Raw genomic sequence first — 14,524 nt, 5'->3', positions numbered from 1 at the left:
GGTCTTGGCCATGTTAGTAGTTGGATTCTTACTGATTGTATGGGGTGGACAGGTGTCTTTATGCAGCTAACGACCTCAAACAGGTGCATCTAATTTAGGATAATAAATGGAGTGGAGGTGGACATTTTAAAGGCAGACTAACAGGTTTTTGAGGGTCAGAATTCTAGCTGATAGACAGGTGTTCAAATACTTATTTGCAGCTGTATCATACAAATAAATAGTTAAAAAATCATATATTGTGATTTCTGGATTTTCTTTTTTAGATTATGTCTCTCACAGTGGACATGCACCTACGATGACAATTTCAGATATCTATATATAAATATAAACAATTTATATACTTTTAAACACAAATGTTGGTCTTGCACTAGCTGTGATGCGCCACGCATTACGTAATCACATTGAAAGGTTAAGTGTGTTCAGGTTTATAAATGTAGGGAAGGTTGAAAAACTCCATGCTCCTCCAACTTCAAAATCGTCTGACATCGTTGTTTTACCTTTTTTTTTTTTTTTTTTTTTTTTTTTTTTTAATGACGTTTGTCTTAGTCTTTGCATGTTCGCTGTATAAACACTAGGTCTGTTCTTCCGCCTACGTTACGCGTGAATTATCAGGAAATTTTCATTCTGAAGTGAACTAATCTTTAAGATATGTAATCAAACATAGCATTGTTTTTTGTTCAGTGTATAATGTATATAATCGTTAAGGAACCAAAATTATCAGTTGGTTTTGATTCCCAACATGCATGTGTTTAATTCTGTCCATAAAGGTATTTTCCCAGTGTATAATCGGCAGTACAGCCATGACTCGATGCTTCAGCTGCGTTACTGTCCAGCGGCGTGTGTGCGGCCCGCGGATCTGGAGCTCATACCAGGAGTCACCGACAAAACACCAGGTGATCGATTCACACCGAGTCAACGCTAAGCCTAGTTCTGACATGAATCCGCACTGAGATACAATTAATGCACTACTCAATTAATTTAAGAACAAATAGTTATTAACTAGTAGTTACTAAGTCTCTAGAGTGGATTTTAATGAGCGTAACTGTGGACTGTGGACGACTTCTGCATGTGTCTGAAGTGTTTGCAATGATGGTATTTCTTGTGTTTATTTCCAGACCCAGAAGACATGGAAATGTTCAGTAGACGGTGAGTCAGCTGGTGTTCAGGTTTGACAAGTCTTTCCCAAGCCATAATCCTGAGGCGATAAGCATTAATTAGAGAATCGGCTTCTTCCTTGAGACACTTATTTAAATTGCCTTTTTTTCCTATCGCATATTTTAATGATCATCATAAATTAGGTATCATGCACAAAAGGCACTTTTGCATCTTTTACAGATATTTCCCTGCCCTTCTTTTCTCTGTAAAGTAAGGGTTCACACAAACCTACTTAGCAGTCAGATGTCCGTGTGAACAAAGGCACAGATGCCTCAACAGGTCATATCTGCTGCTAAACCTACTGTAATTTAATATGCACCATTTTGCGCTGTGATGTTTATATTTGCACCAGAACAGTGGATTGCGGCTTTGAAATCGAGTGCATTTGGACTTAATTTTCCAAACTGTCTGTAGTAAAACACTATAACGCCTCAAATTACGCTTTTTTTTTCACTGACCGATCCCCACTTTTGCCTCCGACACGGAGAACAGACAAGATTACAGCACAACTGGCAAAATGTTGGTGACATTTATTGTCATGTAAACATAATGGGTGATGTATTGCGTCACCAAAGATTATTGAGGTCATGTACATATATTGTGCGAAAAGTCGATATATGGATTATTGCCAGAGCCTATATACATTTAATCTATAGTTTTATTTTGTACCATAATTTCAGTTCAATGCTGTGCATTTCTAGCGCTTCACATCTGGAAGCTAATTGGTCAACTGGTCTTTATGGTCCATGGAGAATGGACAGTGGATGTGCTGCTTTTGAACACTTTTCCTGTGGCATGCTGTGTTTTAATGTTTTAATACAGCAAGGATTAAACATGGTATCACGTGGATGAATATGCATATGCAAATGATGTGCAGATGAGGATATGCATAGTAAAACGAGGCATTGTAAGCGCCATATATGGTTATTTTGGGGAGGAGACGCATGAGCGCACAATCTTCCGCTGACTGGGATTTATAAAGGGAATTCTGCGCAGGTTCTGGCGTATGCACGGTTTTATAAGTCTGAATATTCTTTGCCATAAGCCATTTTTGCCTTTTGTGCGCACAAACACTTTAAGTAAGGATCCTACGCACAGTTTTGTTAATGAGACCCCAGCTCAGAAACATCTCCCGTTTCTCACATGAATCTGATTGTGTGTTTGCAGGTTCAGGCTCACCTTACATCACACGCTGAGCCTGGCGTCAGCTTACAGCGAGGTGCGTCCCGACACTCAGACCCCTGCGGTCTCCACACTGAACTCAGACGGGGCGGCCATGGTCGACTACATCTTCTACTCCACCCGGAGGAGCGGATCTGCTGGAGAGGAAGGTAATGACCTGAGCTCCATCAACTATCATCCAGCATGAAGATGAGCTCAGTTTAAGGCTTCGTCTACATTAATCCACATACATTTGAAAACGCTATTTTCGTTTCAAAACGCTCTCCGTCCACACTGGTGTTTCAGGTGTATTCCAAAAGCTTCTCATCCACACTGAAAAGTTGGAAAACGCTAAATTCACCTTTACTGCACATGAGTAAACCCTCATAAAAGCTCACTGAGATGGAAAGTAAATAATAAAGTTATCGCGCAATTCTTCTGACAGGATAATTTTATTTAGCAAAATATCTCCTCATTCACTGAAGGTCGCTCTCACTCAGCATTATATGTTTGGTGTAAAATGCTAAACCTGTCCTCATGTTCAGCAAATGCGAGTGAATTTTCTGTCATTTGCAGGACTGTGATATGAAGAGTGTGCAAAGTAACATATTTCAGCAACTGTGTGAAAGTGAACAGCTCATAACAGGCACAATACCGCTATAAACATCTATATCTATGGGTACAATATGTGTCACATGACTAAACTTACGTCATCGTTTTCAAATACCTGTTTTCTCAGTCCACACTACAACACGAAACAGCGTTTTCACATTTATCCACTTTGGAGAGCGTTTTCAAAAAGCTTCGTTTTCATTAATAAAAATACGTCTCAGTCTGAAAAGAAGCACAAAACTGAGAGAGAAAGATGCATTTACAAACGAAAGCGTATTAGTGTGGACAAGGCCTAAAGCCATCAAATATCTGTAACCGCACTGACTTTGATCCGTCGCAAATCAAACAGTGTGATTTTATCTGTTGAATTAGCATTTAATTGTCTTTTTAATTTTCAACAATTTGTGTTAGTGCTACTGTATCATATTTATAAGGTCTTTAAGTGCTCAACATGATCAGATAAACCTGTCGCACACGATCTCCTCTTGAAACTTCGCAAGCAGCTTCGCTTTACTTGATTATCATACATCATTTATAGAAAAATCATGCGTATCAAATATGATCATCAGGCTTTTGAGGAAGGTTTATTTGTTCATCTCTCAATCATAATTATATTGCATTGCATTATATGATTTAAAACTACAGATCTTTGATCATAAAACTAAGCATTTAAATATCATCTAAATAAAACATTATTGACAGATATTGATATTTAAATGAGTTTTATGTTATCTCATTGATTACAAGCATCAGAATTTCATCTTTTTGTTCATAATAATATCAGCATCTGCCACAAATTGCATATTTTTGCTCACTTTGGGCCTGTGAATAAAACTGAGCTGTTTTTCCTTCATATTCTCACTGTATCAGACTATATGAGCAATAAAAACATGATGTATCAAATATGATACTCAACAAAAAAACACATGCAATCTTCTTCTTTTTTTTATATTTAGTCTAAAAGTTCAATAAACTGTATATATTTTTTGACTGTTATTTGATGGGATTATTGTTTGGAGCTTCAGGTTCTGTTTGTTGACCTTCACATGACTGATATGACGTCAGTGTGTGTGTGTGTGTGTATGTTTCCGCACAGAGAGCGCTGGTGGTCTGCAGATGTTGGGTCGTCTGTCTCTGCTGTCGGCGGATGATCTCTGGTCTCTGAAGGGTCTTCCCAACCAAACCTTCCCCTCCGATCACCTCAGTCTGCTGGTCAAGCTCCAGCTCCGCTCGCTGCCCTACTCTGATAGTCGTCTAGTGTAAGGATCGTTTGTCTTTAATTGCCTTATAATTGGATTGTGAATGGAAAAAAATATATATTTTTGGTCAGATGAATATTTTGTTCTGTGAATATTCTCCAGCATGGCATTTGAAGATGCACCATTTACGCCTCCAATAGTTTAATCAAAATGCACTTGCATTTATGATACACTTTTTGTATTTCTTTTGTTTTGGTTTTGAATTTCTATTTTGAACAGACCTGAATAAATAACTGCATGTGCTGCTGTTGTTTTTGCTTTTAGTTAAAGTACTGTGACAATTTGAAGACACACACATTATTAACAGGGTTTGTAAAACAGCATTATCACCTTTGTGATGCATTTGTTATAGTTTTTCACAGGCATCAAACATTTGCTTCTCTACAGGTAAGGCTGGTCAAGACACAAACTGTCATTGGTTTTTAGGCAGGGGGACAGAAATGTTTGGAAAACCTGTCTGGAAATTATAATTTTTCAATTCCATTAGGTGCAGAAATTAAACACGTTTGTTTCATTTTTTAATTTTTAATTTACAAAGATAAAAATGAGCAAGTACATCATAAAACCATTTTCAAAATGGTATAAATCTCTATGGTAAGCTTATTTTTATTTTAAAGCCGTCTGGACTTTCATCATTAGTTTCTTTTTGTGAAGAAAAATATACTTTTGTATGAGACGAATTTAGTGATTAACAAAATGATTAACACATGCATGCACAATTATGCATAAACTTGATAAATGTAAGTAAACTCAATGTATGTTTTACTATCCACTAACCAAATGCCTTTCAACTTGGGTGTGCAAAATTCAGAATTAAATGAATGTGCAGTATTTTGTATAAATAGATTCATTTTTGTTAATTCAAATGTTTTCTTTTGTGTTAGTGTTAAATGATTTGCGCATACAACACAGATGATTTGTGGATCAGGTGACACGTTCATTCATTGACTTCTTTTCTGAGTCAATCTCATTTAATTCATTTGGATTTTGAGACTTTCTTTTCGCGGTTTTCAAGCATTTCACAAACCACACACAAACAACTACAACTGAATAGGACTGGTGCTGATTATTAATGTGTGCACAACTACCCATCTATTTGATAAATTCACAAATTTGCGTTACTACATTTAAACTAATAGCATACTTTACAACTTGTGTGAGCATAATCCAGTGTTACATGAATTTGCAGCATTTATATAAAAAGCATAAATATAAAGGCTGGATGTTGCATTAATGTTGGTCAGAATTTGTGGATGCAACAAGTAAGATGTGCATTTGTGGATCAGGTGGCATGCGTGCATTCACTGACCCGTTTCTGCGTCAATTCTATTTGATTAATTTGGATTTGGATTTTCATTTCGCTGGTTTAGCCTTGCACGATACACACACACACACGTCTGAGAAAACCTGTTACCACTAGATGGCAGTAGCTGCTAAAACAGACAACGGCACGGTAATCAAGGTTCCCACGCAGTGGGGAAACTCCTACTGAAGCCTAAAATGTAAAATGCATTTGCAGCTGCCCAGCTAGCACAGTGTCTGGCTCACTCATTGGCTGTGCTGCAGCAACTGCACATCCAATGGCGTGGCGCTTCTGAGCTACCAGCGCGCTGACACACGTCAGAGACCGCCAAATTGGGTGTGGCTAAGTCTATATTAGAGCCGAATTCGCCATTATAGCAGATTTATCTAGCCTGGATGCCAGCCAAACTTAGCCCCGCCCACAACATTTTTAGGTTTGGTAAGTTCGGTCTGGACTTGATCTGAACTTGATCTTTCATCCACATCACCAAAGAGCGCTTGGGTGGAATTTGTTTACAACAAAGATGACTGCCACTGGAGAATTGAGATTTCTCGAGTTCACACTTACAAATAAGTCAGATAGAATAAATGCATATTTGGCGTGCTGTTCGAGGACAGGCTCCGGGCTCGGTATTCGGCCCGAACCCAGAGTACTCCCCCCTGTATTCCAGGCTGTGGAAGAACAGTCTAAGAGTGAGTGGAGGGATGCTGAAAACTGTCAAGGAATGTTAGGTGAGTTGACAGAGTGAATAAATATATGCTTCCTCTCATGCTGATAGGGTAGACATGGTAATTGTTTGATGACAAGTTGATTGGATTGATTATTTGAACGTGCTCCTCCCTTTATAAACTTTGTTTATAAAACATGTGTAGATTCCGCCATCGCGTCTGTTATAGAAGATATCGACCACGATCAATGCATTTGTCGATCGAAAACATGAATGAAAAATATACGTCACTTACTCCGTTGCTCTGATTGGTTGTAGGTCTATCCAATTGAGTGCAGAGGCGTTTTCTTTCCTGGTTCGGTTGAAACGCCCCATAATTACAGCCCAATGGAGCAGTATCAGACTCACATTCTGACTAGAATCTGAGTATGACAACGTCAGGCTAAGATTTATCTCCTTCAGCGACACAATTTACGTCTCTGACTACTCTTCAAGCCTTCGCCGTAGAAACAAGCCTTTTACAGAGCCGTTTTACTGCAGACTACGCCTTCAACACCTGAAGTCGTTTTTCTCCTGTCGCCGTTCTCCTGTGGCCATCCGGCGATCGACGCATATCCTTTTCATTGCATTATTGCAACTGTGTGCTTGCAACTGCGTTCACAAAGTCTAAAAGAGCAAGCGAGCGTTGTTACAAATGCCTCGCTCTACATGTGCCACGTGCGGATGCCATCTGCACTATAGTAGGGAGGTTAAGTGACTTTTGACTTCAAGTCATGATGCAAAGGTCCCCTTTGGTATGGAAGTACCTTAGGGCCATAGAAATAAATTTATCTATTAACATATTAAATGTATCTTATATACGCACATTTTTTAAAAATGGCCGCCGACCATACTTTAGAGGCCCATATCTTTGCTTCTGTTAAATTTGGTATCAACGTGTACATTTTTGGGGTCAAGGAGTCCAATAAAATAGGTTCTAAGACTAAAAAACAATAATGTTGTCCTTACCATGACAATTGGAGGTGAAGTATGCAATTTTTTTATTACAAAACGCATGCCAAACACACAGTCCATTCACAACTTAATAATAATTTAATAAATAACAACTCAAAGTGTTGAATATGTGTATTATGGGTGCAAAGGAACTGATTAGTGAGACAACAAGTTGTCGTCCAGGTTCTCTATGACACCACCATGATTCTTGAGCCAATCAATTAGTTGCTCATGAATCTGGTCATGGGGGATCTTGGAGAACGCTCGTCTCGACTTCTGCCCCATGAAGTGACCACTCTGGAACTCCACAAACAGAGCAGGATGTCGTTCTTCTAATGTAGCCATATCACGGAGATGGATGGGTAGGTTCCGGGCATAGTGCGTATGATCCAGTGCAAATACCCATGGCATCAGAGAGTCAAGTGCTTCCATGTAGAGGGAAAAGTCTGCTGAGCGAAAGGACTTGACAAACTGAAAAAACAAATAATATTTATATGAAATACTAGGTGAAGGAGCTTTAATCTTGACTTAAGAATATGAATTGGATAAAGGACTGAATGAGACACACGATTTGAACATATCTTACCTGAAGAATGAGAAGATCCAGCTCCATGGACTTCAACCAGAAATCTGCTTGGGGTTGTGAGGCACAAAGCGTCTTGAGCCATTCATCAAAAGGCTGAGGGATGAGATCGCTCGGCTCATCATTGTCATTTGTTGCCTTCTCCATGTACTTATCATAAGCCTTCTTCATGAGCACATAGAGAGCAGCTACAGACACCTGATGCATGTATCGGGTTCTGCATATGTGGTGAACACTAATGAAAGCCTGAGCTTTGCCACTAGTCGAGATGCCACTATTGATAAGAGCTGTGGTCCACCCGCTGCCATCCAGCCAGTCACCAGACACGCTCCACAGCATCTTTTCGGTATGCATTGGCCCCAGTGTTACCAGAAGGAATCCTCGCCAAGCTCGGTCTGAGGAAACTTCCACTGAAGTTTCTTGGTCAGTGTGAAGAGTGGTTGATCAGCTACCATGACTGGTGTCTGACCTGGATTAAGGTAGCTGATTGTTTGTCTGAGGACTTTCATTGCATGCCAAGCCATAGTGGGGCTGGTAGATAGAGGGCTCTGTGAACAGTGGCAACGTATGATTTGGATGGGGGAGGTGAAGTAGCCTCTGTGATGCTGGCATAATATGCAGCCCATGAGATCCATTCTCCGGCTTCAAGGTTCTCTTTCACGAGAATGTTTCTGACTCTCTCTAACCACTGGTAGCCTTCTTCAATTACATTGATGAGAGGGCGGGAGGCTGGATGAGGATGACTGTTGGTATGCAGGGCAGGAACATACAAGACCTCATCAGTTGGCAGTGAAACATCCAGATCCATGGTTGTGTAGTGAAGGTGTCAAGGATTTCACATGCTTCTTCCCCATTTCAGCTGGATCTAGGATGTCAGTCAGATTCTCAGTCTGTTGGCTGTCTGAAGAGAAGTGCTGTTGAATGCTGATGTATGTCCCATGGAGGGCTGATGTTGCTATTGTCGATGATGGGTTGTGGTCAATGTTATCAAAACCGCCAATGGTGAAGACACCCTTGACTGCCTGAGGTGGGACCACGACACCAATCTGCTCCCAGTGACTGATCACTGAATTTGCTATATCTATGCTAAATGTTTTCAAGCGGTCATATGACACACACATTCCTCTTTTATGCATGGCCTCCACCAGATATCTACTACCACTTTGCTGGTGTTGTTTCATTGCCAGATATAGCGAAGCTGGTGTTTCCCTCTCTTATGTGACGAGGAACACTGCCATGTTTCTTGGATCTGCATCTTACAGAGTTGAAAATTATTTGCCTGTCACCCACCACCTGAGCACATTCTTTCATTTTTTTTATCCAAGCCAAGGGTGGCAGCCCTCCTCAGTTCCTTTTTTTTTGCCCACTTCACCACAGAAGAGACACGGTTTATCGAATGGTTCACATGATGATGTTGAGGGTCTGGGTAAAGCGAGTGTGGTGGACTTGTCACTCATGCGCCGTGTTTTTACTGGGCTCACAGACTCTTCATGCTTTTTTCTTTTACTTGCTCTCTCAACTTTTTGTTTATCAATCGCATTTCTGCAGCTTTTGTGCCACACCATAGGATTTTGAATCATCAGCTGAACTACATCCTGACTACCACCACTAATGTCCACTATAAACTCAGGCAGATCCCCTAATGCCTTCAGCTCCTGGATGTTATCTAAAGCTTCTTTGTAACATGATTGCAATCTTTCAGGATTGTTTCTCAGTTTGAGTGATGAAGAGGGATCTAATGTTTTTTTCAATCTTTAGGGCGGACAGACATAGGAAGCATAAACTCCAGTCACAGCATTCCATTATGGCTAATCTGAAAAAAGAAATGAAGTTGCTTTAACATCATAAGATAGATAATATAAGCATTAACAAGCATTCGCAAAAGTAAAAATCTATCAAATAATGAAGCTAACTAACTAGCTAGCAACATGTAGGCTATGTGCTTGCTTCAATAAAAATGACGCTAACTAGTCACTAGCTAGTTATGATGAAGCTAACTAGTTACTAGCGACCTAGTTATAATGAAGCTAACTAGTTACTAGCTAGCTAGTTATTAGTTATCTAACATTAAAAACATTTTTCTATTTAATGAGAAAGTCATACGTACCTCAAAGTGTTAACCTGTTACCTCTGACCTTCAACAGCTGTCACAGCTCCTGGTGCAGATGAGATGTGTTGTTGCAAGAACTGATTTGCTATAGGCTGCTCCTGACTGGTCAAAATCTCATGCTACTTAGGACAAATGTAATGTACAGAAGTAGCTGCACTGCTTAAATAAAAAATTAAAGTTTTTGAAGGAAAAGATAAGTAAAGTCACTCTGATGACACAATTTTTATGTGAAATGTGCATATTTACCCCCAATTGTCATGGTATGGGGAAAATTTTAGTTTTTTTAAACTTGAAACCAATTTTATTGGATTCCTTGACCCCAAAAATGTACACTTTGACACCAAATTTGTCATTATAGCGATAACAGAAGCAAAGATATGGGCTCTAGAGTATTTTCGGCACATTGACGGCCATTTTTGAAAAAAACTGCTTATTTCTGATACAAAGTGTGATTTCACTTGTGTCTTAGGATACATTTATTTGTATGACCCTAAGGTACTTCTATATCAAAGGCAACCTTTGCCTCATGACTTTAATTCAAAGGCCTATTTTTTGGCCTTAACCTCCCTACTACTAGGCCGACGGGCACACAAAGTGCGTCACATGCCTGGGATCCCCCCCATGCTGAAGCTGCACTCTCTGCTGGAGGCAGCTCTTTCTGCGAGAGTATGCCTGTTCTGTGACTGCGTACGCGGCTAGCTCTCTGCTAAGATGGCGACGCCGCTTCTCCTGCTTTTACTTTTACCGGAGGAAAAAGAAGCGCCACAGCCAATGACAGCCCGAAAGAATGGAGGTGAGCGAACCTCGTTTTCCCCATCTCAGTCTCACTCGTTGGTCCTGTTCACTCAGGCAGACCTGCAACCCTCCCTTCGAACGGCGGGTCTCGTCTCCCTCGGCGGATCGGCTTATTTACACCCTGCGCTCGTGGCTAGCTCTCCTTTGGACGGCAAACCGCCTCTTGCGCTCCCCCGTTTCTTCCCTCGTCGAGCCTCGACGGAAGAAGTGCGTGGGTAAATGTTCTCGCAGCTAGCTCCCTTTACGACACAAGAGAGCTACCCCGCCCTCCGTTCTGCACGTTACACAGAAGCGCGTTTTCTCTGAAAATGTTCTCTCTCATGCACTTCCCTCATTGAGCCACGATAGAAGAAGCGCGCGGTCAGATGTTCACATGGCTATCTCTCTTTATGACACGAGAGCTACTGCTCCCTTCTGTTTTGTTCATCACGCAGTACCTTCTCCGTGATTCAGACTCAACAGTGCAGTTTTCATGCCTGGAATCAAACCACGCTGAAACTGCTCTCTCTCATGACGGCTGTTCTCACTGATAAGAGCTCTTATCTGCCAATCCCCCTGTGGCTCAGTGGTGGATTCTAAGACTTTTGCGCCAGAGACCCGAGTTCGAATCTCGGCTGAGCTGAATCTTTTCACCAAAGCGAACGAGCTCACACCGGCCCCGCCCCCACGCGACTCACTCTCTTTGGCAGTGTCCGAAGAAGGGGTTGGTCGGGCTCAATGTTGATCCCGCCCCCCCATCTAAACCCAGCAGGAGTGCAATTGGACGAGGCATGGCCAACTAGTCATGTTAAATAACCATTCAAACAGAGCTATAGCTGCAGTCAAGGGGCCTGCTGTAAACCGCGCACCGCTGCAAACTAACGTTGTTCTCACATCAGCTCAAACTTTCTCCTCTGAGGCATCAGGGAGTGCACGTGCACAATTATTTTGACGACTGGCTGGTCCTGGCATAGTCGAGAACCGAACTTTTGACAAACAGAGCTTTGATACTCAGCCATTTGGAATGCCTGGGTCTCAAAATCAACTTATCCAAGAGCAAACTGAACCCCAGCCAGAGTCTGATCTTTCTGGGCACAGTTATCGACTCTATAACTATGAGAGCGCGGCTTACACAAGAGCGCACGCTCTCTATACAGCAGCTGGCAGCCTCCTTCAAGGTAGGCGAGCGCATACCCTTAAGAAGTTTCAGAAACTTCTCTGTCTCATGGCAGCCGCATCGTCAATACTCCGTATGGGATTACTGCACATGCACCCACTGCAGCACTGGCTCAAACACTGTGTGCCAGCCCATGCATGGCAGTCAGGCAGCTCGTGCATCATGGTGAATCACGGTTGTTGACGGACCCTGATTCCCTGGTGGGCTCAGGACTGGTACCACAAGGGCGTGACCATGGGGGTGACTTCTGGGAGGAAAGTGGTTTTCACAGACGCTTCCAACCTAGGTTGGGGAGCGCTGCACGAGGGCAAGCCTGCCTCCGGCCTGTGGTTGAGCACGGAGCAGAGCTTACATATCAACTGCCTGGAAATGAAAGCAGTTTGTTTGGCCCTCAAAAGCATTTCTGTCAAACCTCACATTTACATTTAGTCATTTAGCAGACGCTTTTGTCCAAAGCGACTTACAAATTAGGACTAAATTAAGTGAGTCATCTTGAAGAGGCGAAAAACAACGCAAGAAGTGCTCAAAATACGAAGTTCAGGCATTGTTCAGAGTAGCATAAGCCCGATAAGCGAGGATATAAAGGGAAAATAATTTTTTATTTTTTTTATTTTTTTTATGAGGTTAAGTGCTCACGGAAGAGAAGGGTTTTCAGTTGTCTTTTGAATGTTGCCAGGGATTCTGCATTCCGGATGAGGGTGGGGAGAGCATCCCACCAGCATGGAACTGTGAATGAGAATGTTCTGGAAAGTGATTTTGTGGCTCTCTGTGATGGAACCACGAGCCGTCGCTCGTTGACCGATCGTAGGCTTCTGGTAGGGATGTAGACTTGTAGGAGTGAGTGAAAGTAGGAGGGAGCTGAGCCTGTGATAGATCTGTAAGCAAGCGTCAATGCCTTGAACTTGATGCGAGCAGCGAGAGGTAGCCAGTGCAGAGAGATGAACAGAGGAGTGACGTGGGCCCTCTTGGGCTCGTTGAAGACAAGATGAGCTGCAGCATTCTGAATCATTTGTAGAAGTTTAGTTGCACATGATGGAAGTCCAGCCAGAAGAGCATTGCAGTAGTCAAGCCTAGAGATGAACAGGGCCTAGACGAGAAGTTGTGTTGCATGCTCAGTTAGGAAAGGCCTGATCTTCCTGATGTTGTGCAGTGCAAACCTGCATAATCGAGCTGTCTTTGAAATGTGATCTGTGAAGGTCAGCTGGTCATCAAGTATTACTCCAAGATTTCTGACCAACCTTGATGGGGTGATTGATGATGGATCTAGCTGGATGGTGAAGTCGTGCTGTAGAGACGGATTGGCAGGGAGGACGAGAAGCTCAGTCTTTGCCAGGTTGAGCTGCAGGTGATGTTCCTTCATCCATGCCGAGATGTCCGCCAGACAGCTTGAGATCTGTGCAGCTACTGTGGGATCATCTGGTTGAAATGAGAGGAGAAGCTGTGTGTCATCAGCATAGCAGTGGTAGGAAAAACCATGTGCCTGTATGATGTGTCACAGTGACGTGGTGTAAATGGAGAAGAGGCAAGGGTCCAAGAATTGAACCCTGAGGAACCCCTGTGGTCAGCTGATGTGCTTTGGATACCTCGCCTCTCCATGCGACCCTGAAGGACCTACCTGTGAGATAGGACTCAAACCAGTGGAGGGAAGTTCCTGTGATGCCCAGTGATGAGAGGGTGGACATAAGGATCTGATTATTCACAGTGTCGAAGGCAGCAGATCGAGAAGAATGAGAACTGAGGACTTGGAAGCAGCTTTTGCGATCCGTAGGGCTTCTGTGACCGACAGTAATGCAGTCTCTGTTGAATGCCCTTTCTTGAAGCCAGATTGGTTGACATCCAGCTGGTTGTTCAGAGACTAGAAGGATGTTACTTGGTTGAAAACAGCTCTTTCAAGTGTTTTCGCAATGAATGGTAGGAGAGAGATAGGTCTGTAATTCTCTACAAATGATGTGTTTAGTGTTGGTTTTTTAAGCAGTGGAGTTACCCGAGCCTAGGGAAAGTAGGGAAAGTGCAGTAGGGAAAGTGTCCTGTCACAGTAAACTGACCTGTCAATCATCTAAAAATCAGTGAAACGCTTATAGATAATTAATTAAATGTACCGGCTATGAAAACACACAGACTGAGAAACTGCTTCTTTCCGAGAGCTGTGACCTTCATTACTCCCGCTACACACACACACACACACACACACACACCTTCCAGCTAGTGACATAATTGCACTTTATTTTGCTGTAATTGTTGCTGTTTATTATTAACAAAAAGTTTTGTTTTTGTTTAGGTCTTTTACCGAGATTAACTAGACAGAATTACGTTGAACTAAAAATTACAATAAAGTCTAAAGTTAAATTTTTTTTAGACCCCAATAAAACACATTTAAAATCTTCATTTAAAATGAAGAGACAATTTCATTTATTTTTTACAATTTCTATAAAGACATTTATTGTTTAGGTATGAATAATAAAACAAACACTTGTGTGTTAAACTGCAAGCATAAGGTTAGGAGCAAAACTATATATACAAATAAATTTTACAAATGAAAAGAGCCTTAAGATAAATAAGGTTTTGAGCTGCAAATTATCTTCACATTCATTTAAAATTGCCCTGTGACATCCATCCTATGACGTGACTGAAGACAGAAAGATAAAGGAACAAGAGAAAAAGCTAATATGACAGAAATGTGTTTAAGACAGAAAAAGACATTTCCACAATAGAAGACATTATGCATATTTC

At 41.6% G+C, this 14,524-nt stretch overlaps 1 protein-coding gene across 2 annotated transcripts in view; it reads left to right on the top strand.

Moving 5' to 3' along the window:
- The window catches only part of angel1 (angel homolog 1), an 84,558-nt gene that overhangs the window by 17,577 nt on the left and 52,457 nt on the right, over positions 1–14,524 (top strand). Inside the window, exons 8-11 of one of the 2 annotated variants that reach the window (XR_014625700.1) lie at positions 768–893; positions 1,116–1,146; positions 2,323–2,486; positions 4,025–4,674. Coding sequence is in view for 1 of the 2 variants with exons in the window: in XM_084392833.1 (XP_084248959.1) it covers positions 768–893; positions 1,116–1,146; positions 2,323–2,486; positions 4,025–4,191 (488 nt within the window). In the remaining variant the exon portion in view is untranslated. Of the gene's footprint in view, positions 1–767; positions 894–1,115; positions 1,147–2,322; positions 2,487–4,024; positions 5,019–14,524 lie in introns of those variants that run through there. The other variant, XM_084392833.1, reaches the window with a different exon arrangement.

Source organism: Rutilus rutilus, assembly GCF_951802725.1.
Source record: "Rutilus rutilus genome assembly, chromosome: 21".
NCBI lineage: Eukaryota > Metazoa > Chordata > Actinopteri > Cypriniformes > Leuciscidae > Rutilus > Rutilus rutilus.
Note: the sequence above shows the minus strand (reverse complement) of the source record. Positions and strands in the feature narration are given on the sequence as shown.